This window comes from Coturnix japonica, chromosome 5 (assembly GCF_054131305.1).
Source record: "Coturnix japonica strain WE chromosome 5, WE-NBRP24, whole genome shotgun sequence".
NCBI classification, from domain to species: domain Eukaryota; kingdom Metazoa; phylum Chordata; class Aves; order Galliformes; family Phasianidae; genus Coturnix; species Coturnix japonica.
This window is the reverse complement of record NC_140667.1, coordinates 36,833,503-36,861,466: the sequence shown is the minus strand read 5'-3', so window position 1 is coordinate 36,861,466 and position 27,964 is coordinate 36,833,503. Positions and strand designations below refer to the sequence as shown.

General features: G+C 43.1%; 2 protein-coding genes across 7 annotated transcripts; one reads left to right on the top strand and one right to left on the bottom strand.

Moving 5' to 3' along the window:
- Positions 1-502: 502 nt before the first annotated feature.
- FCF1 (FCF1 rRNA-processing protein) lies at positions 503-5,137 on the bottom strand. The gene is made up of 9 exons (XM_015865135.2): positions 4,997-5,137; positions 4,789-4,911; positions 4,647-4,714; positions 4,466-4,537; positions 4,205-4,353; positions 3,688-3,760; positions 2,711-2,798; positions 2,222-2,316; positions 503-1,084 (listed from the first exon to the last, which is right to left on the bottom strand). Exons 1-9 carry the CDS (start codon positions 5,135-5,137, stop codon positions 1,036-1,038), a joined length of 858 nt encoding a protein of 285 aa, XP_015720621.2. The 3' UTR covers positions 503-1,035.
- Positions 4,790-26,468, top strand: AREL1 (apoptosis resistant E3 ubiquitin protein ligase 1). 6 transcript variants are annotated; one of them, XR_014946717.1, is made up of 20 exons: positions 4,790-4,929; positions 8,020-8,279; positions 9,396-9,455; positions 10,098-10,324; positions 11,949-12,186; positions 13,129-13,298; positions 13,377-13,557; positions 14,280-14,527; positions 16,212-16,289; positions 17,169-17,326; positions 17,706-17,827; positions 19,536-19,611; positions 19,973-20,082; positions 20,924-21,103; positions 21,260-21,385; positions 21,569-21,698; positions 21,784-21,842; positions 22,021-22,110; positions 22,966-23,141; positions 23,321-26,468. XR_014946717.1 is itself a non-coding variant. In XM_015865131.2 (20 exons), the coding sequence occupies exons 3-20, from the start codon at positions 9,440-9,442 to the stop codon at positions 23,383-23,385; spliced, it is 2,409 nt and encodes an 802-aa protein (XP_015720617.1). In that variant the 5' UTR covers positions 4,790-4,929; positions 8,020-8,279; positions 9,396-9,439; the 3' UTR covers positions 23,386-26,468. The 6 variants fall into 6 exon arrangements, 5 of the variants coding, with proteins under 5 accessions (XP_015720617.1, XP_015720616.1, XP_015720618.1 ...); XM_015865131.2 differs by having other exon boundaries at positions 17,169-17,310; positions 22,966-23,116; XM_015865130.2 differs by having other exon boundaries at positions 17,169-17,310.
- The last annotated feature ends 1,496 nt before the right edge of the window (positions 26,469-27,964 follow it).

The following is a 27,964-nucleotide window of genomic DNA, read 5'->3' as shown; positions in this document are numbered from 1 at the left end:
CTTAGATGGAAAAGCTGGGATGGCAGCTTTGTACCTGAAGAAGTCTTTTAGAACTAGGATTTCTTTGAAAACCAAATAAGCAGATCTAATCCTACAACTGTTTCTCGGTCCTCGATTGACAATGTGTGGCCTTCAAGTGCTCACAGCAATACTTCTAGCTTAAAAGAATGTGACTTCAACCGAGAGAAGAAAATGAAGTTATTTTTGTAATGTACAATTTATCAGTGTCAAACTTCAGGCTAGTTGGTGGAGAAGTGTCAGTAGGGTATTATTGCAGGGATAAGACTAGTAGGTGAGCTTGCAGCAAGCAAAGAGGGCAGGTCCAATACGTTCCCAAAATTTCCTGCAACATCAGTAAAGGCAGGTGCTCGCATAATGGTTATTAACATGTTGGGGCACTTCCCCCAATATAGAGATATTAAGTATGCACTAAGCACCTACAAAAGCAAGGGAAAATCTGCTTAACGTACAAGGAGTTTAGAGAACATGAGCAGGACACAACTTGATTTCACTTGCTGTATTGAGATACAGTTGAATAAAAGCCAACCAACTCTCAATTAAAATCTACCAGACCATGGCTCCAGAGAAGGATATCTACTGATGCAGTCTTGATTGCTTTCCCCCAGCATTCAGATTCCAATTTCCTTCTGGGGAAGATGAGAAGGAGTTCACCAAAGGAATACTCATCCTGCTGCAGATGCAGGGATAAGAACCTTCCAATACCTGTAGTTCCACTCTCAGTCATAGTTGGACTATCACCAGTAGTTAATTCAGAATGGTTAAACCTGTCACCGTGTGAGAATAAAGAGGGAGACTGGCACATTCTCGATCATAGAGCTCTCTTGTTCTGATATCCTTCTCCAAGCTATGGATTATCAGGTGCAGATGAATAAAAACAGACTCTTCCACAAAGTTTTTTTTTTCCTAAAAGATCAAGATCAGTCTGATATCCTGCAGACAGGGTTCCAGCAAGGAGGAAAGCTGGAGGGCTGGAAACAAAAAGGAGCCCTGGCATTCATGGCTTGGGTGGACAGGTTAGAACCGAGGAGCTCCATAATCATCTGGCATCCTCTCAATATTGTATCTGCAAAAGAGAGGGAAAACCTATTAAGACCACATATTCTATGTTGTTCCCCTCTTAGTGCAGCAACAAGCTTACAGGAAGACTGAACATAGAACACCTTTGCTGCATTTCTATCTGCAGCTCAGAACATCAAGGAGAAAAATAATACCTCTAAGAAAACTAAAAAGACTTCATAAAGTTCCCTCTGTCCTTCACCTCAAACCCTGCTCAGTTCAAGCATTAAGAAATCATCAACCCCAAAGAAAAAAAAATGTTTTTGTAAGAACTGACCTAGGATTTAGAGGCAGAACCACTCTGGAGAATAAAATCCTGTCCATTCAACTTGTGACACATAGACAAAATGAGTAAGATGTTTTGAGGGAAAATATTCTATGCCACCTTCGACTTAGCTTCCTCATTTTTGACATGCTTCTGTCTGCATTTTAGCAGACTCAGTTTCCACTGGTAGCAGACCTGCCTCCCAGCATCCCTCCCATCCCATCTGAAGACTCTGACCCTTTTCTCTCCACATTCTTCTTTCTTTCCCTACCATGCTACCAAACATATCTACCACACTTTGAAAGGATTTGACATAGTTTCTATCCAAGATAGAAGTTCTGAGTTGTACATGATGCAGAATGAATATAAAACACTAGATATGACAAATGAATGCTTTAGAAGGAATGGGAAACAAATTCCAGCAAATGTTACGATATATCAATGGTCCCACTGTATAGATCCATTGCTTTGAAACTGCTGCACCAGCCTCCTTCCAGGTTGCTTCAGCTTTTAGCTAAGAAGCAAATTCAGTTTCTTAGCTGCAGATATACAAAATTTCCAAATATAAAATGGAACTTTTCCTCAAGAATCTGTAGAATACATCTGCCTGATAGTCCTCCTCCTGCTATGCAAGATGCATCTACAGAAACACTGTCCTCAAGGAAAGAAATTTTCAAGGTGGTGAATACATGGACTGCAATAAAAGCAGGTCTGCAACATGTCTATCCCAGCAGAAGCTACACTTTCACTTTTGTGTGAGCACAAGGCCCTTTACTACAACCTACACTATGGACAATGCAGGAGAGAAGTACACTGAAAGAGTCCAAATCAGACAGTGATTCTGCCTGGCAGCATTTCTTTCTGTCAGAAGTCCCTTACCTGTGTCTGGAAATATACATTATGGGCACTCCTGGAATTTTTCGTATTCTCCGCTTGAGCTCTTTATCCACTGTGGCTACAATGTAACATTTGTGCTGGAAAAAAGAGGCAAGCCTGAGTCAACACTGGTGCAAAAGCCTCAATTCAATTAGCTTGTTTAACAGGAGAGGGCTACCTGTCAATAGTGAGGCATTTCTAGGACTCGTACAGAATTCCACAACAGAATAGTAATGTCATTCTGCTCATCAAAACGGACTCAAGAAACATGCAAACTCTGCCCAGTTTTTACAGATGACAGATTTCCCATTCTAGACGCTCGGTTACACAAGAACACTTGAGGAAGACTGTATCCTCCCTTCTAAAGAAGTTTGTGCTAAGTATTCAAAATGTCTCTTTATGAGATTATACAGTTACTTTGCTGGAAATTTAAAGTCACCAGTAACTAAGGTTCAACATTTTTTAGTGTGTTAGCATAGTATGGGTAAATACCTGAGTGACTCTCTGTACCAAACAGTCATCTGCATAGGTTCCTTTGTGCATACACGGCAAACGCTCAAACCGAGGGTCCTTGGCAATTCTGTGGGGATATGTATGTGCATTGTCACAGTGATCAGACCAGAAATCTGTGATAATATGTATGGAGGAACAGAGACACTCTTTTCTATGACATGCATTATCCTCTAAACAAGGGCTGAAGCCATGGAGGAAGTGGTTCCAGTAAATTGAACCGATGAGCAAACAAATAATGCGATCTGCCTGATTAAGTATTTCTTAGTTCTTTTAAATCAGTTTCTAAACTCTCTGTAACATTACATTCTTGCCTAAAAGAGAAAATTCATTTGAAACAATTCATCAAGCACTAGGAAAAACTCTAGATCTTGCTGTTGATCTTTTGAGCCTTGTGTATTTTTATAAAGGAACACTTCACTTCCTCTCTGAAGGGAAACTTCAAAGATGTTTAGGGGCTGCACTCAGATATTTTACAACTGTAGCAAGATAAACAGTAAAGAACAATACATCTGAACAGTAAACCTTGAGAGCACAAACCATCCTGGACTTGTTTTATAGAGATCACACAACAACACAGCTCTGTATTACCAGTAAATGCTACCTAATGTAACAGGAAAAACATGAAGCATAAGCAAAAGGTTCCAAAAGACCTGAGCCATTTCTTCCTTTATTTTTACAGATTTTTTACACTTAAATATTTAGAGAAAAAGAAGAAAATATTATTTAGAAGGTCTCAGGGAAAAAAAGATTTCTAGCTTGATATTGTTCCTAGCATATAGGTTTCCAAAGTGATCTAAAACTGAACTCAAAGAACCAAACCCAGAAAGCCAGAAAAATAAAACCAAGTTCAAGATCTAAAATCCATCTGTACAAGAGCACCATCACAACAAATTAATTTCATTTCTTTATATTAAAATACAAAGTTCTAGAAACAGAAAGGAATACTGCGTACATACCTTAATGCCACACGATACCTCTGTCCTAGCTTCTCAATTTCAGCCATTACACAATCTGTGATACATGGAATACCTACATACAAAAATGACAGCATTAGAAGCCTGTATTAGAACAAAACTGCATTTTTTTCCAGATCTCAACAGCACAGCTCAGAAAGTGATATGTCATGAAACTCTAACACACTGTTGGCAGTTCTAAACTTCTAAGAACTGCTAAAGATACAAAGTGATGAAATGTAAAGCCATTGAACAGCAGTTGGACAAATCCATGGTAATTTCAGATGTTTAAAATACCAACGCTTTACCTCTGTTGAGATTAGTATTTAAAACCATTGCCTGTCTGAAGACAGAAACAGTCTCAGGGCTACCACAGGCCATCCCCAACAAGCTCTGTGATTATGGTACACATTGTATTAAATATTTCTGTTACCCTTAGTGCGGTGAGGCCAAATAGGTGATTCGTGGGCACATCATGGCACCACGTAACTCAGAAATCACAAGCGAGGCAGACACTCACACTTGGCATAGAGGCAGTCCATCATAGACTGCACAAGGTCCAGCTTGGCCTTGATGGAGAAGTTGATGAAGTTGGTATCCACCAAGATATGGTAAGGAGGCCCCAGCTGTGTGTTGTACTGGAAGAACAAACAGGAAGGGTGCTGGGGGCTGTAGGGAGGAACACAAAGCCGTTAACTGTGATCGATATCACACCAAATCCTACAGCGAAGACGGGGTTTGAGGGCGATACCCTCCAGAAGGGCAGCACTGTGGCACTTACACCTCCCGCTCCTTGATGGCGCTCGGATCCTCCTTCTTCTTGGCGGGGGCCTTGGCTCGTTCCTTCTCGTTTCTGCAAGGAAATACACGCAGCGCTGGGGCGGAGCAGCAGCACGGCCCAGTGGGCACGGACCAAGCTGAGGGACGCCGCCTGAAACGGCTTAGCAGCGGGCTACACTCACATGCGCTGGTCACGCAGGCTGATCATGCGCTTCATCACCGCATACTTCCGCGCCTTCTTTTGCTTTCCCTACAAGGAGACACGGGCGCTGTGAGCAAACCCCAAACCCCAACACCCCAAACCCTTCATCCCACCCGCCTCACCATGCTGCCACCGCTACTGCCGACCCTTCCGGCGCTGTCAATGTGCGTCACAGCGCCCTGCCCCTCTGGGCCGGGACTTGCGTCAATTCCGGCCGCCTGCGAGGGGGCAGCGCTATCGGCGCCCTGTCAGTGTGGAGCTCGGTAAGAACTGCGGCTTTGGGAGTGCGGTGGGGCAAGGAGCGGCATAACGGAGCGTAGCGGGCGGCACCTCGGGCTTGAGGCGATGGGAGCCGAAGTTGGAGCTCTGTGGCTGCTCAGATCGCTGCTGCCAGAGCTGGGCTCGGGGCTGCCTCTCTGAGCCGGGGGCCTCTCGAGGCCCGGGGCCGCTTCTCTTCGCAGTGATGGGCATTAGGTTTGAGCGGAGGAGCAGAGGGTGCAGCTCTTAAATAAGCTCGTTGGGATGAGGTGTGCTGGGAAACAGCGCCGTGCTGGACGTGCTGTGCTGATGGACAGCGGGGACGGTGGGACCTGTGGTTCTTTGGAGTGTGTGTGGCCCTCAGTGTTAATAAGCTGTGCTTTGTGCTATCTGTGCGATCTGACCTGTGGCAGCCCTTCTGCACGGGGAACGAGAAGCTTCTAATGCCCTTGGGATTGGGTTCTGGTGCCCCATGCAGGATGGCTGAGGCCTCGTGGCTCTTATATTCACTGTGTGTTTTCCTGAGGTTACTGAAACCTCTTGGTATCTCCTAAATATATCCAGCTTAGTTTGGCATGCTGGTCACAAAATCAGCTCTGTAGCCCCAATGTACCGTGTGAGAGATTTTTCCTGGCCCGGGGGAAGGTGCAGCCTATGGGAGAGCCCTGCAAAGCAACACCTGCTTCATCTGGGGAGCAGCTTACTGTCCTCATGGTTGTTCACTTGCAGTCCTTGGGCAGCTGGCTGAGGTCTCCCTATAATATTTTATTTTATGTTGCCAGTATGTCTTTGGGATCGCATGTAAATGCATGTGTGATAAATGCCGGCTGTGAAGAGAGAGGTGCACATTTGTTTTGTGGAGACCTTTGTCACCGCTGTGGCTTTTGTCCTTGAGGGCTGAGTCTGCCCTGTGACTTTTGAGCTGACTCTTCAGTCTTCTGTGAGTGTATTTTAAAGCCAAGATTCCATTAGCATTTATATTTGTCCTTCTGTGCATGCTTTAATTAATGTGAAAAGATACTGTATCTTCTTGCTTGAAGGAGAATTATCTTGTGTGTGGTGTGTGTGTCATGAGACGCAGTGGCTGCTGCTGCTGGTGGATGTTTGCATGCATAGAAAGGGACATTCTACTCAGAGGTGTGCAGTTCTGTCATCTTAATGGTTCTGAAGCAATACCAAATTGCAGAAAGGCTTTAAAATGATTTTTAAACCCCACCTGGCCCTGTAGCTGTAGCCATGTGAATGTGGCATCGTTATTATTCTTGTTACTGGTCTTGTTTTTCTTTCTGCCTTGAGAGAGGCAATGGCACTAATGTTGTTTATCTTACGATTCCTGGCTTCTTTCCTAATTGTGCAAGGAGTTCTCCTAGAGACAAACTACAGTGAAGCTTTCTAAATCCCTGTTTTCCGTGTAGGTGGCAGGAGGCTATTGCCTGCTGTGTCCTAAATCCAGATCACCGGAACCTGTCGGTCAATTCAGCATTTCTCAGCCTAGCTATGCTGGCACCTTATGTTGCTGCTTTTATGAATTAGATTCCCAGGTTGTTGGCTGGCAGTTTTTAGTACCAGTGCTCTTTTAATTTAGCTGTGTTTGCTGCAGCTTATCTTGAATACCAGCTACTCACAGCTAGGAGCTTTACCCAGGGAGCATCTTTAAAGCTGCTGCTGGCGTGTGTGCTTGAGGGAAGCCAGCTGTGCCGTGGCTGTTTTGTCTCTGCTGGTCACCCAGCTTGGCGCCTTGCCTGCCACTTCACATGGAGATGATAGAATGAGAAGCGGCTGTGCTGACTGAGAGAGACGGCCTGCTGGATGCAGGGAAGCATCCTGAAATCCTGCAGTCCCAGCCAAAAGGATTTTGTTGTCTTCAGATACGCCTGTAGTTGGAATTACAGCTCTTTCTCTCCTTTCTGGAGAGAGGCTGTTTGCAGTGTTTTACAGAAAGGAGTTACGGGCCTAGAATAGTATGGGTAGGTGAACCCGTGATGTCAGTCATCAAAGAAACATCAAAGAAATTACTAATCTGTAATTCTTAATGTACTAATATAAGAATTTATAAACTGGAAACATTATTTAAGAGGAGAATGAGAAATCATGCCCCCGAGGACTGCAACACTGTTCACTCAACCAGAGGAGAGAATGAAAAAGCAGTGTGGGTGGGACTCTCCCTGAGATGTGGGGGAGAAGGCAGCGAGAATCCGACTTCTGCAGCACAGTCAAAAACGTACCCATTGTTTTCCCAGTGAGTTAGAAATCTTAGAATCTGAGTGTGCAAAAGCAGTTGGCTTTTGCTTATTGGGATGGAGAGAAATAAGAGAGATCTCAGGAGAAAGGTGGATGAAAGGTGGAGCAGGGAAGTAGTGACAGCCAATGGGGTGGTGTGACAAGCAAGAGGAGCATCCCTGCCAGAGGTGGAACTCTGAAAGAACTGCTGTGGTGAGCCTGGATCCGTTTGTTTCATTCTCACTCCCTTACATAATCTGTGTTCTGAATGCGTGCATACTGACTGTGTAGGCTCTGTGGCTTGTCTTCTGGCACGTGTTCATGCTGTTAGATTTTCTTTTTCTATTACTTTATTATTTTTGTTAATTTACATTCTTTTCATTATTAAAGTCTGAATTCTGACAGTAAGGGGATTTAGGGGGCAGTGCTGCTGAGACTGAAATGCCTTCTCATCATGTTTTCTGACCACTTAAAACATCAGCAGCAAAAATTAGTTTGGGATACTATAAGGCATCCTGTGGTATGTGAAGGCTTGGAACCATAACTGGTTATCTGTGCTTTGAATAGCTCAGAGCTTCTTAGCTGCTCTGGGAAACCCATGAGCCTGGTGAAACCTATGAGACAGGTTATTTATTTGCTTTTATCTCCATCTTGAACTTTCCATTTTCAGTAGATCATATGGAATGAGAGTGTTATATGGAGAATGAGAACATGCTGAAGCCAAGCACTTCATTGACTGTGATATTTTTGAAGGATTGCTTCTGTGGATTTGACATCTAGTGATACTCTTGTAGTGCAACTCTCACCTGTCTGTACTTGCTAGACTTGTTGTCAGTGACAGAAAGATCTAACTTTACTTTATCTTCTTTATCCAGGGAGGCTATCAAACTACAGGCTACAGGGAGCTGTGCTTCAGGTCAACCTTTTTACACAAAGAGGAGGAGGTTGCTGTGCTCAGGCCCTCACCTTTCAGCTGTTCTTCTTGTGATGCAAGTTCCAGGAGTTCCATTTTCTGTGGCAGTCTTTTCTATGGCCTCGTTGTGCTGACATTTGCCCCACTTGGGCATAAGGAGGAAGGATGCTGAAGAATGGGTTCCACCCTTTTGGTTTTTAGAACATGGGCAGTTGCATAAAGGTAAGTGATTGTTCTTTAGGGGGGGATGGAGGGGGATGTGGGGGATCAGCAAAGGGCATTTGCTGGGCTGGAAAATGATGGCTGTTGTTGTGGCCCAGGGGGATACACGCCTCATTTAAGCCTTCTGCATGCTGGTGTCCATTGCTACTGCTGTTGAGATGACTGCTGAATAACTCCCCCTTTGTCTATATATTTCTTTAAAGACAGTTTGAATGCACAATGTAGCTTCTCACTAACAGAATGGTGACTTGGTGAGCTATATTGGATGCATTAGTGTATGCCAAGTTGTCTGATTGTTGCACACATTCGCTGCTGCTGCTGCTGCTTGTTCCATCTGTCAGCTGTGTCTTATCAACCATGAACATGTTGTTCAGGGTGTAGTCTTTTTACTACATGTTTGTTTAGCACCCTCCTCAGTGAGAATTTAATTTTAGATTGGTGTCTCTAAAATTTACTGTTATCTTAATAGCCTGCAAAAATCAAGGTTTTAGCTTGCAAGTTGATCAGCAAGAGTTTCTGCTTTTCAGAAGTGAGTACACAGAGGTGGACAGGTTTTTCTACATTCTACAGTAGAGGCACAAGGCAGGAAAAAAATATTAAAAAATGAATTCGTTCTTGCCCTTGGAGGATCTTATTTGTTCTGAACCAATCAGAATGGTCTTGTCCACATCCTTTTTATTCCATAGACTTTCTTATAAAGTTCCTGGTTGAGGGTCAGTTTCTATCTGTTTTGGTGTTGGCTCTATTATACTCTTCCATGGCAGTCTAGACGTTAACTTTGTGACTTGATTCCTTTAGCTTCAAGATTTCCAATGACTGGCTTTCAGATATTTTTGTTGAAGTCCTGCAAAATTATCTCATCCTTCAGTACCCAAAACCCACTGTTTGTTTTTTGAGGATAGGTCACTGGATCAGAACAGGAATCTGTGATGGTGCAAGAACTGGTCCTTTTAGCGCACTGATTGTATATTTCAGACTCATGGAATAATGCCTTAAAGATGTCCTTGGAGAGGGAGATAGATGATAGGTATTTGTTTGAGGAATCATAGACTAAATTTAGGCCAGTGTATGTGAGGAAGAGCTGTTGGTCTGGACTTGGCCTATTTTGTGTTCTAGATGCAGCTGTGATCCTCGGCTTTGTGTCTCACCGAAGGGACCTGATGTTTTACATTATTGGTAAGTGAAGGAAAGGTTGCCAATGTGTTTGTTGACCTCTCCATAGGCATTAGAGAGATTTACCAGAAGCCTTTGATTTCACGTTAGAGTCTACCTAACAAACATGAAGTTATTGTCACCCTGCACTGTGCCCTCCATTTGGCAGACTTGCCCCTTTACCATTCTTCTTGTTTCCAGAGTTCTTCCATTGACCTCACTCCTAAGCCATCCCCTTAGTTTTTCTCTTCAGAACTAGGGTAGGGTTGTTGCCTCCATGATGCTTCTTAATCCAGGCTTAATGTGATGTGCAGGGTTTGTGTGGCTATCTGACTGTTTCCCTTAAAGAAATCTCTGTAGTTCTAATTTGCAACTCAGAGGGAATTTTGTGTTTTTGCTGGCCATGCCTGAGACTCTGTACCACCTTTGCCTATTTCTCCTCCACTTGCAATCATTTGCAGTGTTTTAAGGGATGTGTTGTTTTCTAACCTAACTTCTAGCATAACACAATCCATAAATGTTTGCACAGTAGCTTCTGCCTTAAACGTCTAATTTGCAGTTGAGTAGAATGTCATCAATAAAAGGCATCTTGGGATAATGAAGATGTGACTTTGGTGCTTGATTCATCGTGCTACTGTGACTACCATCTGTTTTCTCCTTGTGCAGGTGGGATCACAGTGTCTGTGGTAGCCTTCTTCTTCACCATTAAGTTCCTCTTTGAGCTTGCCGCACGTATAGTCAGCTTCCTTCAGCATGAGGACCGGGAGCGCCGAGGGGAGCGAACTATTTATGACTACGTGCGAGGCAACTACCTGGATCCCCGGTCCTGCAAAATCTCCTGGGATTGGAAGGACCCCCATGAGGTGGGCCATAGCATGGCCTTCCGAGTGCATGTAAGGGAATATTTCTGTTTCCAAGTATCTTTGGGGCAGGGACATAGGTCTGAATTAGAGTTTCCTAATTAGGAGTAGGAAAGCTATCTGTTCTTGTGTTCTACTCTATTAACATGTTACGGAGCTCTTTAAGTGCATATCCAAGGTTTGCTCTCCAATAAAATCTGATCACAGTCTCTAGGTTCCTTGGAATAATCAGAGGAAACCAGGCTTGCCCTACTATTGCTTCCTTTGCTGGGAAGCGAGTGGGCTGAGCCTTGCCTTCAGCCAGCTTGGTCATATATTTTGGATATATGCAGCTGAATGCATATTATGCAGATTATGCAGCTGAAGCCAGGAACATGACACTGAGCATTTTGGCAATCCTAGAGCTGTAAGGCCTCCTGGCTGCTCCCATCTTACCAGAAGTTATTCTAAAAACTCTGGATGTTACCTTTTTGATCTGTAAAAGCTTGCCAAGGACTCTTGTTTTCCCCCCCACTCCCAAAAGGCCGTGTTTAGGGGAATGGGTCAAGAATACAAATGAGATACATGAGGGGCCTGAACACTGGGGGTCTGGAGTTAAGTGGGGATCATTAGAACAGTTTTTGTTGAGCACCTGTGCTTTCCACCCCACCTTATCCAGCCAGAAGGGTAACAAAGTAAGAAGGAAGTTTCAACTATGTTATCATTTTGAGAAGGTGAGGGAAACCATTTTACTTGATGGTAAATGAGACAGGGTTCTAATTCTAGAACAGAATTAAAAAGAGCTAAAAGGAACTTGTTCTGTTCCTGCTATTTAAATTTACTCCCTTCACCTCACTGACTCATTCATGGCAGCTCCAGCAATCTGCCTGTGTGTGCCATACTTGTCTCACTTTTGCTTAGTCCTTTATTCATCAACAGGATCTGTTGCATGTGCTGGTTTCTCTCCCTGTCAGCCCATAAACATAGTACTTCAGGCCCTGCACTGTGTAGAAGCAGGGAATAATAGTAACTTTTTGCTGACTTGAGACTGACTGCTAACAGCAGGCAGGACCTACTCTGCAGGCTCTTAGGATTTTGAGGTGTAATTCTTTCCATGCAAGGAAGTACTGGCTGAGGTGTATTACCTTCTAAAATTGGACAACTGCTGTGATGGAGCTGGCTGTGTCTAACATAGTGTTTTTGTGCTGATGCTTCTTATCAGCATGGATTCAGTCAGCTCCTTCGATCAGCATCTTTTGCATGGTTTTCTATGTGAACTTGAGGAGAGCTTAGCTGAGCACAAATGGACAAGATCTGCTTGTTTCTCTGAAAGAGCATAGCTTTGCCTTTTTTCTTTGGATTGTGAATTCTCTTGGTTTCCATTCTGATACACACTAACATAGCAGAGAAGAAATGCCCAGAAGCATGTTCTTTTTTGGGTCACTCATGTGAACCCCAGCTGAAAAGAGAATGAGGTTTTTCATTCCTACTTGTGCCCTGTTTGTTTGGGAGAACACAGCCTGTGTGTCAGAGCTGTCTGCCCATTTTTATTTATTTTTTTCCTCCAGTGCTGAGCTGGGGTTCTTGTGCTTGTTTCCCCTGGTTGCAAAGCAACTTGCTTTCTGTCTCTGTGCACTGCATATTTTTGCTGACCTGAATTTCTCCATTTCCCATGCAGTTATTCTATAAGAATGGGCAGCCCTTCCCTGCTCACCGGCCTCTGGGGCTGCGAGTTCACATCTGCCACGTGGAGCTAGCAATTGATATTCCTGTAACCCAGGAAGTTCTTCAGGAGCCTAATTCCAATGTGGTGAAAGTGGCCTTCACTGTGCGCAGGGCTGGGAGATATGAGATCTCTATAAAACTCGGTGGCTTGAATGTGGCCTACAGCCCCTACTACAAGGTGTTTCAGCCAGGTAAGGTCTAGGTAGCCTTGTGATGATTCAAAAAGTAGTGGAATTACTGAAAGAAATTAGGTGTATGTATTTCCAAATAAAATAGGTAGGTGGCTGGGAAAGGGTTACCTTTCATGATTTTCCTCTTGCCATGTCTAAATCACAGCAACATGCCTGTGATTATGACATACTTTCTGCTACTAGAACATGGCAAAATAGAAACTACCTTGCAGAATAAATCATTAGTTCTTAAGCTCTGTAGCCATTTGTGGCATACTCTCAGTTCTGTAATAGTTTCTGACCCACCTAGCAGCTAGAGAATGTTTTTTGCAAAGGTATCCTGTACTGGAAATGCTGCAGAAAATGCTGCCTTGATTTGATTCCTTTCCTTTTTTGAGTTTCCCACTCTGTTTCTCTGAGCTGCTTCTTTTTTATCCTTTTAGTTTTTTTTTCTTCTACCTTTGCTTGTTGAACCCCATCAGAATCTTTTATATTTCATTCGCATTTTCACTGAAAGTACCTCTGTTAAGTTGCATGTAAATAGATAGAAAGCTTGTGAAGATAACTCCTTAGAAAGATGGAGCTCAGATTTAATTCAGACAACCTTCAGGATTAATTTTGTTTGATAAACTGAGTTTGCAGGTTTCCTTGGATGCCAGCTGACGTGTGCTTTGTAACTGCAGTGTGGTCAGGCTTCTGAGCTGAAGGTCAGAATAAAGAAAAGGGCGTGCTTTGGAGGGCTGGTGACTGATTGGATTTGCTTTATTGGTATTGAAATTCTGATCCAAGGCAACCCCACTGCCTCGTGCTATGCATTTCAGTGCTCAGATTCTTTGTTTTTTGAATCTAAGGACATACAGTCTTTCAAGAGTTTTATCAGTTTTCAAGTGGATTGTACCCCAGTTGCTTTTCCTTTGTAGCAGCACCTGGGATTCTGACTCTAAACTGTTATTTCTACCACAGGAATGGTGGTTCCCTCCAAAACCAAAATTGTTTGCCATTTCTCCACTCTGGTGCTGACCTGTGGGCAGCAGCACACCCTGCAGATAGTTCCCAGAGATGAGTATGACAATCCTACCAGCAATTCTGTGTCCCTGATTGATGAGCACAATTACAGCCTATCCATCCATGAGGTGAGTGCAGTTTCATCCCTTGGCAATTTATTTTGTGTTAGCAAGAGAATTGTCCTCTATTGTGTGTTTTCTGTTTAGCTGGGTCCTCAAGAAGAAGAGAACTCTGACGTTGTGTTTGAGAAATCCGTGGTATCCAACCGGCAGACTTGCCAAGTGTTCTTCCGATTCACCTTGCACTGTAGAGGGTGTTTCCATGCCTGCATCTCCTACCAGAACCAGCCCATAAGTAATGGTGATTTTGACATCATTGTTCTAAGTGGTGAGTCAAGAGCTGCTCAGTGTTTATTCTGTGGGTGCCCTGTTGCAGAATGCTGTGTGCAGTCTTGTAGCAGAGCTAAACGTAGTATTTCTACAGGCAAGCCATGCTTAATTGCTCAAGGAATACCTGTTCTCTTAAAAATGCTAAGCTAAATGAATTTGTTGCTGACAAGGGAGATCTTGGAAGGCTGATGTTCTCTGTACCTTCAGCAGATAAAACCACGTGTGTCCTCTTGTGTGTCTCAGGGGATTTACCTCTGAAATTAGGCAACTTTTATTGCTTCCTAGTCTTTTGCATCTGAGCCATACAGTAAGTGAGCTAGCTGTGTATTATATACTGAGCTGTAGCGATGAAGATCACTGTGTGAAACTTATGTGCTTTTGTTGTTGCTTAAAGTATTTGGCTATTTTCTTGAAGAAACAACCAACCAAAAAAAAGAACACCTCCCCCCCAAACTAATCACAGTCTGAAGCCAGGGCAGGCAAGGTACTACCTTGAAATTTTTACATCCTATTCCTGGTTTCACTTTAGCAATTTTATGTCACTGGGTTTTTCCTTGGGTGTTAGTGCCTTCTGGTTTTGTTTTTTTTTTGTTTTTTGTTTTTCTTTTCCTTTTAATCTGACTACTTTAACGCTGACTTATTTATCATGTTGTATAGATTCTGTACTTTTTGGTTCTGGACTGCACTAAGATTTACATAACCCTTATTCACTTCCTTTAGAGAACGAGAAGAACATCGTAGAACGCAATGTCTCCACCTCGGGTGTCAGTATTTACTTTGAAGCTTACCTTTACGAAGCTTCTAGTTACACCAACACCCAGTGGCACCTTCCACCAACACACCTGAGCTCCTCCCAGCGCCGTCCTTCTACTGCCACTGAGGATGAAGATGAAGATTCTCCTTCTGACAGTCAAACTCCTGAGAAAGTGAAGAAACCTAAAAAAGTGTATTGCTATGTGTCTCCTAAGGTAAAGACTACAAAGTTACTGTTCTTAATAACATGTTTAAAGTACACAACAATAAAAATTATTCCCTATACCCTACACTTTAATTTCAAATTTAGATGCCTCAAATCTGGCTTAAGTTTTGCCTATGGATAGACAGCAAATGTAAAGCTCGTGACTGAGAACTTCTTGAAGTTTTAGGATTCTGTTTTTCTAGGTCTCAAAGAAGCCTCATGGGAATTTTGTCACCAATTATTTAGTAGACTTTGGCTTTTCCTTTGCTGTGGTCAGGTCAGATTTGCAGTTCTATTTATCAATTTCTAATACCTCTGGAACTGAACTAAAACACTTATTAGGTTTTATGGCTTTGTCTGTCTTTTTTCTTGAAAGTTACTGATAAAGCAAAAGAAAAAAAAGTAGTCAGAGGATGAACTGTGGGTAAGCAGAAGGAGCAGAATTCAAGCAAGTCAAGAGAAAATGAGGATTCTCTTATTATATAATGTTAGTAGAAACCATTACCCCTTCTTATTGCCTCTGAGCTTTCAGGGAAGCTAGAAAGAAAATACCACTAATCTGCTAATAAATTCACTTTGCAAATCTGTTAATCTGAATACATGCTGAAAAATGCAGTGATGAGTATCAGTGTAAAAGGCTTATCTAGGAACTGTTTCTTTAACAAAGAGAGAGAGAACTGTGAAACAGTTACGTGATGGAGGATGTTGCTAGAGATTTCTAGATCTCTACAGCATGCACCATGAAGAACTGACTTTGGGAATGAGATGCTGGGCCCTTAGGAACTTTGAATCCTTTTATTCTTGGAGAGTAATGCTGGAATTCTGTAGACTTTTCTGTTGTTTTATTTGCTAAAGGAGATTCCCAGAGGTGGGTACCAATGCAGGTTCCATTCAGATGCCAAAGTCAGTAATGCAGTTTCTGATGCTTGTGTAACTGTATCCCTGGATCTCTCTATATATGCCTAGAGCATCTGTCTCATACAGATAACTGTTACTGTGCTGTTATTTAAGATGTTCCTATTCATATTTGTTCAGTTGCTGTTGTATAATTGTTCAGTGGAGAAATGTCACTCATGTTTTTCTCTAGCTACTGGAGCTACAACAGGCTTGTGCAAAGAATGATATAGTTTTTCTTCAAACAATGCTAAAATTTCATCTTAGCTTACCCTTCAGAAGATGACAGTTCCACAGTTAGCAGTTATTTATTTTCTAGAAATGAACTGGAAAGAAGTTTCTCCAAATTTCCTGCTTTTAGCAATTACAAGTGCTGTTCCAAAACAGTTTGAAACGGTTGTGAAAATTAAGGGAATAGTAGCTGGAGTTCTGGTAGGCAGGATGTGACTTTTCCTGAACGAGTTTTGTCCTTGTGTTACAATGTTGTCCTGAGCTCAGCCTCTGGAGGGTACTTAAATTAAGATTAGACTAGTGATATTCTACTGAACACAATGTTTTATTGCTGTATACTTTGTATCCCACATGCATTGTAAGTGTTCATGGTCAAGTCTTGCTAACAAGTTAAGCGTCTGTAAACTGTTGCCAGTTTTAAAGGCTTTTAAACATTGTATCAGGGAAAACATGTTGTCAGTCTCTGCAGAAGCCTCTCCCTGGGTTTGTTCTGTCTCTCAAGCGGTTTAGGGAAGACCTCTTAATGGATGAGTGACCTTTAACATTTTATTTTCCTTGTGGTTGCTCAGCAATTCTCTGTGAAAGAATTCTACCTGAAGATCATTCCATGGCGCCTCTTCACCTTTCGAGTATGTCCTGGTACAAAGGTGAGTCTCTCCTTGTGAGATCTCCTTGTGAGATGTCCTTGTGAGTGAGAATCTGTTTTTCTCCCTTTTGGAGAGATGGGTTTTCACCCACAGAGCGAAACTTTGCCTTGTAAAATTCAGACTCTGGAATGCCCACTGCCTTCATTCTGCTATTATTTGAGTAGGAACTAGTTGTGTTAGTCTTTCCTGCCTTTGGTCCCAGTTTGAGGCAAAAATCATGACTTCTCTTGCATTTGTATTGTTGCCCTCATAATCTTGCTAAAATGCTGTGACTGTGTCCACTGAAGCCTGTTGGCTAGGAAGCATTGAAGCAGATTCCCAGCTGTAGTCCAGATACTTGGAAGCAGTGTTCTTGTTAACTGCATCTGCATGAGTGAGCAGAGAAGATCTGAAAGTGCAGGTGGTCTTATTCTGTCTGCTGAATATGCTGTTGGAATGCTTCTCCTATGCGGAGAGGCTGAGAGAGCTGGGGCTGTTCTGCCTGGAGAAGGCTCTGAGGTGTACTGATAGCAGCCTTTCATTAGCTAAAGGAAAAAAAGGGGACAGCCTCTTCAGCAGGGCCTGTGGTAATAGCACAAGGGAAAATGATTTTAAGCTTATAGAGTGTAGATTTAGGTTAGATATAAGGAAAAAATCTTTTGTGGTGAGAGTGGTGAGGCACAGGAACAGGTTGCCTGGTGGTGTGGTTGGTGCCCCTGCCCCTGGAGACTTTCAAGGTGAGGCTGGATAGGGCCCTGGACCTGATCTAGCTATGTGTGTCCCTGTTCATTGCAGGGGAGTTGGACTAGGTGGCCTTCAGAGGTCCCTTCCAACTCTAAGGATTCTATGATTCTTGTATCTGCATGATGCTTACCATTTCTTGAATCTTTTTGCTTCTAGTTTTCATACCTTGGTCCTGATCCTGTGCATAAACTACTGACGCTGGTGGTGGATGATGGAATCCAACCCCCTGTGGAGCTCAGCTGCAAGGAGAGAAACATCTTGGCAGCCACTTTCATTCGCTCGCTGCATAAAAACATAGGTAAAAGGGTTGGGAGGTAGGTATAGTAGTTGGGAAGTTAGCGCTTGAGTCTTCTACTTTTGCTTGGCAATGAAGAGTGTCAGCACGGAATGAACGCTGAGAATGCAGTGATTCCTGGATTCTCATACTCTGTTGCTGTTGGTGCTTTCAGTGAATATATTTAATTGTGCCAGCTGTTCCTATTCAGTTTGGCTTTCCTGCAATGCTCTTTTAAAGCACACTTGTGAGTATTTGAGTGTTAGCAAGAATAACTGCAAACTGTCTTTAGAGTTCTGTCCCAAATGTTGCTGTAACAAACTCATCCTTGGGCTGTAAAGCAGTTAGACTTAGGAATGCCTCCTAACAGTTCCAAGTGTTGACAGCTCAGACCTGACCCTAACTTTCTCTGTTCTCAGGAGGCTCAGAGACCTTCCAGGACAAAGTGAACTTTTTCCAACGAGAACTGCGCCAAGTGCATATGAAGAGACCTCATTCAAAGGTCACACTGAAGGTCAGCCGTCACTCTCTGCTGGAGTCGGTGAGTGAGTGGAGGTCACCTCAGTCAAGTCCAGCACTTCTTCCATTCTTTTTCTTCATCTTGATGCCTAAAGAAATCCAAACTGCCACTTACTAGGGCTGCCACACTAAAAATGATTAGTCCTTTTGCCTGCTGGTGGATGCTAGTAGAAAGCTGGACACTGGAAAAAGAAGAAAATCTTAAGGAAGCTCCTTTGTGTTCAGATTTGGTAATGTGTTGGATGCTGTGTTCTTTCTCTGCAGCCAGTAAGATGCTATCTGTTTACTTAGTAATGAAGATACTTAAGCTCTGATTAAGGAGAAAAAAAAAAAAAATTAGACTAAAACAGGCCCTGAGAAATGTCTCACATAAATGCTTGTATGGCTTGTAAGTGTAGGAATGTTGGTACTGTTGTCCCAGTTTTACACTGGGGCTTGAGACTCAAGAGAGGAAATGGTCATCTGAACTGGATCTGGGGTCAGAACCTAAGAGTTCAAGTCTTTGTTTAGTCTTTTTTCTGTAGAGCTGTTCAGTGATTATGAGCTCTCACATGAAGTATTACTGAGCAGCACGCATGCATTGGTGAGCTTGTAGCCATCAAATATTCTGTAGAGTCCTTGATTGAAAAACTGATCTGATCTGATATATTCATATAATACTTTTCTTAACTGACATTCTAAATACCGTGTAAACAAAGCAGGCAGTCATCCTGACTTATTGTTTCCATATGTCTCATAACAGAAATGTTATGAAGATGGAAAAGAACATTTCTGGGGAAAGCAGGACTGGCTGAGATTTCTTTTGATTTATATTCATTAAATCCATGTTTTGTATTATTTTTTGCACGTACAAGCTTGCACTGTTTACAAGATTATATTTCAGTTAATAGCTTAATGCAGAATGATGTTAGTCATAGAAATACTGTTAGAAGGATTTTTTCCTGCTATTTTTGGAATTCCTGCACCATTATTTGCACTGGTGTTACAGCCTAGTAAGACAAAACAAATCCAGTGCCATAATAATCAATGTAAGTTCTAAAGTATGAGGCTGTCAGGCATGAAAAATGTGACCAGTGCTTATCCCAAAGAACTGAATAGCATGGTGCCTAACCTGGTTGAAGATGGACTAAGCCAAGGCAAAGTGTGTGATTGAGGACTGCTGTATAGTGGTTTTTCCTTTAATTGAAATCTGTAATTGGGACAAAAGAAGTTCTAGGCACCTGGAAGGTTGTTACTTTTTTGCATCGTGACTTATTTTAAAAGTATGAACTCAGTGAACCCTTCAAGCTATTTTCTAATGTTCTCTGAAGGATTCCTTTTCTGATTCTGCCTCGTGGGCTGAAATTGCTTTTCAGAAATTGCTCCTGCCCACAAGCATTTTAATACTTTAAACAATACTGAAGCCTTGGGAGGGATACATCTGGGTTGTGCTAAGACTATTGATTTTAAAGATTGGTTTTAAGATGAACTAGATTTGTGTGGATAGTGCTTCTCTCCTTCTTCTAATAGAAAATGAGTAGTTGACTTCAATGGCTTTCAACAACTAGGAATTAGACCTCAGGAGTTCTTAGTTCTCAGTTTAGTAATTTAAAGGACTGGACTGTGTTTCTTATGTTCTGTGTAGTTTTACTTGTCCGTCCACATGTGCAGTGTTGGTTACAGGATGCTGAGCAGTAACAGCTGCTGCTATTTTAAATTTCTTTTTTTTTTTTTTTGTAATTTATTTGCAGTCTTTTAAAGCAACACGAAATTTTTCTGTTTCTGACTGGAGCAAGAACTTTGAAGTGGTTTTTCAAGATGAAGAAGGTGAGTTACCCTGTGACTTTGAGGAGGAAGTAGAGTTCTTAGTCTGAAATTCTGGTTTTGTGTAGTCTCTGTCCCTTGTGGTTTTCTAGCTCTCTCCTTCTCATGCATGTTGGTGAATTAACCTTCTGGTACTACCTGTCCCCACTTCAGATAGAGACCTGAGGCTTAATGTAAAAATGTGTCTATCAGGACTCAGAGAACAGAACCTCCAGTATTCTGGAGTCCCTGTTTACTGCTTTTTTTTTGCTGCAGAGAGCTGTTCATTGAGATGGGTTCTCTCATCAGGTATTACTGAACTGTATGCATGAAGCTCCTGAACTGATGATCTGTGGGTAATGACTGAACTTGTTTTGTCTTATAGCTTTGGACTGGGGAGGTCCACGCAGAGAGTGGTTTGAGCTCATCTGTAAGGCGTTATTTGATACCACCAGTCAACTCTTTACCCGCTTCAGTGATAACAACCAGGCTTTGGTGAGTCTGCAGTTTTCTGTACTGAATAGTCCAAACTCTGTGTTGGCATGCTGCTGGCTAAATAATGCTGCTTCTAAATTCAGTAAGGAGCGTGCAGCCATACCCATTCTTTAGGAGGCCTGCCCAGTCACTTTGATTGCCTTTCTCAAAGCTTTGCATAATAATGTGAATCCACTGAAATGTGAAAAGCTGGATGAAAAGCAGAGGGTAGCCATTGCCAGAGAATATAGGGACTCGAAGTGCTAAAAACATGCATACAGTTTTAAGATAGGCCAGACAGCTTAATTAACTATGAGCATAGCAAGAAAGCATTTGGACAGTCAACAGGGCCAAGTACCTGCCTCTGGGAGGGATGGAAGAAGGAATTAAGCAGTGAGTTATGTCAATATGGAGAGATGAATCTTGGTGGAGTTGGTAAGAATGGCACATGTGGTATTATCTTAGATGAGACTGCTTAGCTTTTAGTCAGAAAGTATTTTAGTTAGGACAAACTTAGGCAAACCTTTCAAGTCTTGACTGTTGGCAATTTTACCGCTATACCAGTCAGCAGGGAAGACTAAATTTCTGGGAAAGAATAGGTGTTGTCAGAGTGTCTAGATGTTTTATTGGGTCTGAATGTTTTGTAATCCATTTGTGCTTTCACGCAGCCTCTGACCTGTGAATGTGAAACAATTTATGTTCTTCATAGGTAGGCTCATTTCTGTTGCTTGGCTCTGAGGGTATTACCCTGAAGTTCCTTGGGCGCCTAGTGAGATGCAACTTAGTTTCATATCTACTAGCTTTACTATAGTCTTGTCTGGTACTTGAATATTTTATTTTATTTTATTTTATTTCTTTACAGGTGCATCCAAATCCAGGGCGTCCCACGTATGTACGACTTAAGCTATATGAATTTGCAGGCCGCCTAGTAGGAAAGTGTCTTTATGAGTCATCTCTGGGAGGTGCTTACAAACAACTGGTGCGAGCTCGTTTCACCCGATCCTTCCTGGCTCAGATCATAGGACTTCGTATGCATTACAAGGTAAAGCTTCCCAGCATTGTCTGAAAACGTTATCTGGGAAACAGATGAATGTTAGCGTGGTAAAAGTGTATCCAGAATACTAACTAGCAACATATGTAACTTAGAAAAAAATCTCTCTTCTTTCTCATGTTCCTTCCTTCCTTTTCTTCTACTCAGTATTTTGAAACGGATGATCCAGAATTCTATAAATCAAAGGTTTGTTTCATACTGAACAATGATGTGAGTGAGATGGATTTGGTCTTCGCTGAAGAGAAGTACAGTAAAACAGGACAATTGGAGAAGGTAAGAAAAGCAGTTCCTGAAGGTGGAATGGTTCAACCCATTCCACCTGTATCAGGGGAGGTTGAAAAGTTTGTACACCCTAGAAAATGGTCCTTGTGCTGGGTATTAGCTGGGGGGGGATTTGTTCTTGTTGGGACTTGATGCTGCTGGTCACACTCATGACAAGTGTTCTTCTGTTTTCAGGTGGTTGAATTGGTGACAGGAGGGGCTCAAGTACCAGTAACAAATGAAAATAAAATATTTTATCTGAATCTACTTGCACAATACAGGCTGGCCAATCAGGTTAGAGAGGAGGTGGATCACTTTCTGAAAGGTAACACGCTGTCTACTCCCCTCTTTTCTGCCTTCATGTCCCAAGGGCTAACACCTTCTTGCTCTTCTCTCCTCTTGTCTTCCAGGTCTTAATGAGTTAGTTCCTGAGAATCTACTGGCTATTTTTGATGAAAATGAGCTTGAGGTAATGACTGCCTTCCTAAGCACATCTACCTTTACATTGCCTCTTCTCTGACAAATGGAAGGGTTTCTGATGTGAAATAATGTCAAAATATTTATTTTCTAAACATCTATAATTTGGACAGTAGCTGTCTTTTTGTTTCCTGAGCTTCTGACTTTGACTGCCATCTCTTGCCTTTCAGCTGCTTATGTGTGGTACGGGAGATATCAGTGTCTGTGACTTCAAGGCACATGCAGTGGTGGTAGGAGGATCCTGGCACTTCCGTGAGAAGGTAAGTGGTAGGGTTTCTATGTCCTGTTTGTTGTTAGCAGTTAGTCCAGCTATAGCAGAAGACAAGTTAAACTGGAAACAGCTTTGATTCTTTGGTTGGAAATTCAGCTTCCAGAAAGATGAACAGGAAGATTTGACTCAAGAATAATACTGCAAGTATTATGAAATAATGTTTAATCAAGTACAAGCAGGAAAAAATTAGCAGCAGCAGTCCTTATACAAGAAGCCAACAATGTGCTAATTAAGAGCAGTTCAGCAGGGATTTGAGAGGAAGTGGTGGGAATTGCTGCTGATGGGGATGCTTTAAGATCATGATTGAGGCCTATGTGGAGTGTCTGGAATTCAGTGCTACAGTATAAATCTTCCTAGTGGGAATGGTATGGGAATGTAAGCTGCTTCATTTAGAAAAATAATGGAAGCTTCTAAAACACTCAAGTGAAAGAGACATGGGAGTACAAGCTACTGTCTGTAAGCACTGGAATGGTTTCACTTTCCTGCAAAAGTAGTGGAGGATATGAAAGAGCAAAGGATGAGCATAGCACACAAAGCAAATGAGCTTCTGTGTTGTATGCTTAATTGATGGTCTGTACAGGTATTTCTAAAAATAAATAAAATCTGCAGGGAAAGCAGAAGTCTTTCTGCCTTAAGAGAAAGAAGTGGGAAGAAGTGTTGTGAGACATCTTTTTACTTAAAGAAACTGTAATCCTTGTCCCTGTCTCATCCTAGCCACAGCAAATTGTTACTGTTATTAGAACATTAGGTTGTGAGACAAATTGACTGATCTTCTTGTGATCTGCTTACAGGTTTATCTGATTTGTTTACCTGACCTGCCTTTACCTTTACTGTTTCCTAACAGGTCATGAGGTGGTTTTGGACTGTGGTCTCCAGTTTCACGCAGGAAGAGCTGGCTAGGCTGTTACAGTTCACAACTGGCTCATCCCAACTGCCTCCAGGAGGGTTTGCTGCACTTTGTCCATCTTTCCAGATCATTGCGGCTCCGACTCACAGTACGTTGCCGACAGCTCACACTTGGTAAATATCCTGGAGGGATAGGACTTCCCTCATTGTGCTTTGGGCGTGATGCAGGCAATTTGGCAAGCAGCATGTAGTATATAATATGTGGGACACTTGTGTTAACCCATCTAAAATCAGCTGATGGGGATGGCTCCTTTTTGATCTAATCTGAATGGGATTTTTCTTTTGTCTTACAGTTTTAACCAGCTGTGCCTCCCTACCTATGACTCCTATGAAGAAGTGCACAAAATGCTGCAGCTAGCTATCAGTGAGGGTTGTGAAGGCTTTGGCATGCTGTGATTTTTCCCCTTCCAGGAGGCCATCTGGCCACTGTTCTTCATGGCAGGAGTCAGGTTCAGTCCCTTAGCTGTTCTCCTTCCCCTCACCTGGGCAATGGGGGCAGAGCAAAGACTCTGTGTAAAGGAATTTGTCATCCAGAAGTTGTCATGTGGCCTTTCTGTATCTCAAATATGTCATCAAGAGTTCATCATTTTCCTTTCCTTAATTCTCCCTTTGGTTCAGTGTGAAACAGCAGAAGGAGTGTGGTGCATTCGTCAAGGAGACACTGTGCAGGATTACCCTGTACACCCATCCATCTGTGGGATGATATTCATGAGCAGAAGTTGCAATGAGGTGCAACCAACATGCTGAGCTGCCTCTATTGTAGCTCTCAGGGAAGAAGGGGGAAGGCCAGTGTGGAGCGCTGCTGGAAACCTGGCTCATAGCAAGCCTTAGTACTTTCCATGGCTCAGCTCCCTCACTGATGCACCCCAACAGCTCATCTAACTCAATCACTCAAGAAGGGTGCAGAGCGGTTCCTTCTTTCAGCAGAAGAGTTTCTTGTTCTCCTTCTCCATCTTGCTCTGGATGCTGTTGTCTGTCACCTGTGCCGCAGAGAAAAATGGGCAGTCTCTTCCTTACTGTAGGGAGTAGCCCGAAGGGGAGAGCAGTCTCATCAGAGCACAACTGCTGGCCCTGACAGTCATTCTGTACTACCTCCACCAGGGTCCAGCAGCAGAAGCGTCCTTCTCCAGCAGCAGCTGGTAAATGAGCCTTTGCAAATGGACTGGAAGAGGAGTTTTTCCTCCATTGAATGTCTATGATAGCGATTAATGATGTTGCACAGGAAGCTGTCCCATGCCCTTGCCTTCTTTCTCCTTTGTCAGGAGAGGGGGCACGGGCACGACTGTGATCCCTTATTGCTGAGCACCAATGCCTATCCCACTTTCACCTTCAGGGGTATATATGTTATATAAGAACAGTGACAGGTCAGTAAGCAGCTACAACATACGTTGGTCTTGTATTTGTTGTTGGGGTGATGGCTCTGGGCAGAATGCCGTACCTCCACCCCAGCATCCCCCAGGGTCTTGGCTTCTACCTCTGTCGTGCAGCAGCCTGAGGCTTCTCTTTCTTTACTGCATTTCAGGCAGGGTTTCCAGAGGATCATTGGTGCCTGGAGAGCAGCTGGCTTTTTGTCCTCTCAATCTTCCTGCCTCCCTTTCTTGAGCTCTCCTTTCCTGCTGCTCCATTCAGGGCTGCTGGCTTTCCAGCAAAAGATGTTAATTAGAACTTCATTCAAGTGATCATTCAACAGCCTGCATGATAGTATATTGCACTCATCACTGTATGACTTGTGGGGAGAGGAGTGGACAGACCAGCAAGATTGGATTATGTTAGGTTGGCAGTTTCTTCAGCCCTTCTTAAGGAAAAAGAGGGAAAAGGAGTCTGTGAATGTCTTTAGGTTCTTCAGTGAAGCAAAATTTTTGGAGATGTTTTAAGTAAGTGCTCAACAATCTCTTAGTTCAGGTCAGGAGGCGCAGACATGCTGCACTGCTGCTGCCTGCAATTTAAGCTTTCACTGGATTATGGAATGGCTGGATTTCTTCCAGAGCAAAGTCTCAAACTGGCACCCCTGAGCTAATTTTAGAACACTGTATTAAATAAAATGTCACATCATCCTCCTTAACCCCCTTTTATCCTTGAGCTGATCCAGGCGTATTTCTGCACAGTATGGATTATTTTTTTTTTTCTCTAGATAAGTGTATGCTTTTTTAATGTACCTTAGTCGAATTGACTGGGAGTTTGAGGAGATGTTCTGCATCTAGAGGATGTTCTTACTGAGGCAGCATCTTAACTATCCTTGAGCTGTGCAGAAAGAAACAAGCCATTCTGGTGCCAAAAAACATCAAGCTGAGCATTGAGTCTACTCAGGGGGATTTATTTGCCTTGTGAATTCATTCTGCCACAGGCGCTGAGGTGCTAGAGGATTGCCAGCTTGAGTGATTTGCCACCGTTGTGTTCTGACAGAGCACTGCAGTAGGATCTGGACTCCCTTTTTAGTGCAGGCTTCTTTTTGCAGGGTCCTGACCTTTGGATAGAGAATGCAGTACTAGTTTTGTTTATGCCATGGGTGGCTTCCATGGTCACCACAATTGTGGTTGTGTTCTCTGTGCCACCACTTCACTGCTTTCTCTAGGGACCGAGAGAAGGTGGCTGTGCTTGGCTTAGCTCCTGTTTGTTGGGAGGTAAGCCTAGTGCTCTTCCCACATTGCAGCCTTGTCTTGCAGTCTTACCTGGTGAGAATGTTTCCAGCCTTGTAGCTATGGACCAGGTCTGCCAATGACATCTTCCTCAGGAATTGTCCCTTCTACTGAGCTGCTTTACTCCGAGGACAAAATAGCTGGACACTGGGCACTCTTCCTCTGCTGGAAGGAGCTCCTAAAATCTTACTGCATTGCAGCCAGCATCCCATGCTTCTCAGAAGCTATACAGAGCCAAGGAATTTCTTCTCAACACAAGCGCAGGCAGAACTGTGATGGGTGCAGGTACTCTTAGTCAAACAAACCCATTTCCATTGTTGACACAGGCCCCTGGTTGGTTCCGTGTTCCTGGGATCCGTCACAGTGTTTCTAATCTCGTCTCTAGCTTTATACTCTTTTCCAAAGTGTTCACTTTTTATGCTGCCCTTAACACTGGCAGCAGGGATGCGCTCTGGTTACCTGTACTATATGTTTCTTCTGACAGAAGCTTGATACTTTTCTTTTTATTCCTATTTATTCCCAACTTACTGGAGGCACTTGCATAGAAAGTTTTAGGACCCCGGTGCCGTGTCAGACAGTTCTGTGTCTCCTGAAGCTGCTTTGAGGTGCGGAGGGTCTGGCTTCAGCCTGCAACTGCAGACTATGTTGCATGTTTTTAGAAACCAGGAGCTGTGGATGATACAGATCAAATCCTAGTTCTCTCTGTTGAAGTCCTGGCAGAGCTCAGCCAAAATTTGGAAGCCTGTGGTTGTAGTAGCTGATTTTGTAAATAGTTTGTACAATAAATAAAATATTTTAAAAATGCTGCCTTCTCACTTTGTGTTCTTTCGGGGCTGGCAGAGGTAACCAAGCTGCTTATTGCTATCTCTGGGTGAAGAGCCACTTGGGGTCTCCCAGCGTCTCACTGAGGCCGAGTGTGGGGGGAAAAGACAGTCTCTACCTGTGGCTTGGAGGTGCCTGACTGAACCCAGGAGCTGTGAGATCCTAGGAGACAGTGCTCTGCTTCAGGGCTTGCAACCCACTGTGGGACTCCCAGAAAATGGACAGAAGTAGCTGGTAAACCCAGAATGTATTGTAAGGAATCTGTTATGTGAGTTAAGAATGTGGTTGGTGCAATTAGTGGTTAACTCACTGTGTAGTACCTGACTTCCCCTGAGCTGCAGGTCTTGGCACTGCTCGTGCTTCATTGTATTGTCCAAAAGGTTCTGCTGAGTCAGGGAAAGAGAAGCTCTTTGAGACTTGTGTTGCATGGTATGTTTCTATCCTGCAATGATGGATCCTGGATGACTTCAGCATGAAGTAGATCCTGAAGTTTCTGCCCCTTACCTCAGGATGTGTACTCTCCTGGCCACCAGTTTACCTTGATGGTGTCTTGGAGAGGGAGTAGGGACAATGACCTGCTGCTGGATCTACAGCCATTTGGTTTGGCATGTACTTGGGCTTTTGCCCATCATGCTGGAATCTGCATGCTCTTCAGCAGCATGTGTCTTCAGTAACAGCAACTGTCTGATGGCTTGGAGTCCTTGGTTCCACATGTGGCCATTTGACCTGAGATGTGTCCAGGTAGCTGTGCCATTTTCAATGGCTTTTGTGCTCTTGGTTCCACTGCCAAGCTTTTCTTGGCTCAGTTGTTGAACAGCTGATAGGGATTTTCTTCAGATACCTGAATGAGTGAAGCACCTGGGGAAATGATGCTTTATTTGGATGTCATTCACATTATGGCTGAATCTGTTGGTTAAACCAAGCAGTAACTCCTTGTTCCCAAAGTGAATGTGTTTGTTTTTGGCTATTCTATGTCTGACTTGCCTCTCACGTGACAGCAGAAAAGGTCTGAGTATGTGATTATAGGAACTGTAAAAGAAATAAACTTTAAGGGAGACCCTCAAGTCCCCAAGAACCTCAGTGTGTCTTGGCATGAACCTCCTGGTACTGAATCTATGACTTTAGAACTTTCTTTTTAAGCTTTCTCCTTGTTTGTGCTTTTCTTTTTCTCATTTTTTCTCATCGAATGCGTGAGAAACGTTAATCCCTGCTCTCAGGAGCATGGAATTTGATTGCAGGAGGGAGGTGTTGCTGCATGAATGTGTTCATTTTTAGACATAATTTGCTATAACTCTTTCTTTTTTTTCCCCTTCTGCAGTAAAACAAAACAGCTGTAGCTGAAGTTCACCCAAAACTCCCAACCAGTCTTTCCCCGCTACCCTTCAGCAGGGATGGCGTGCTACAGAATACATTGGAAATGGGGAGTGAGGCTGAGAGCCAAGCTGCTCTCAGGGTAAAGCTGCAGTGAATACAGGCAGA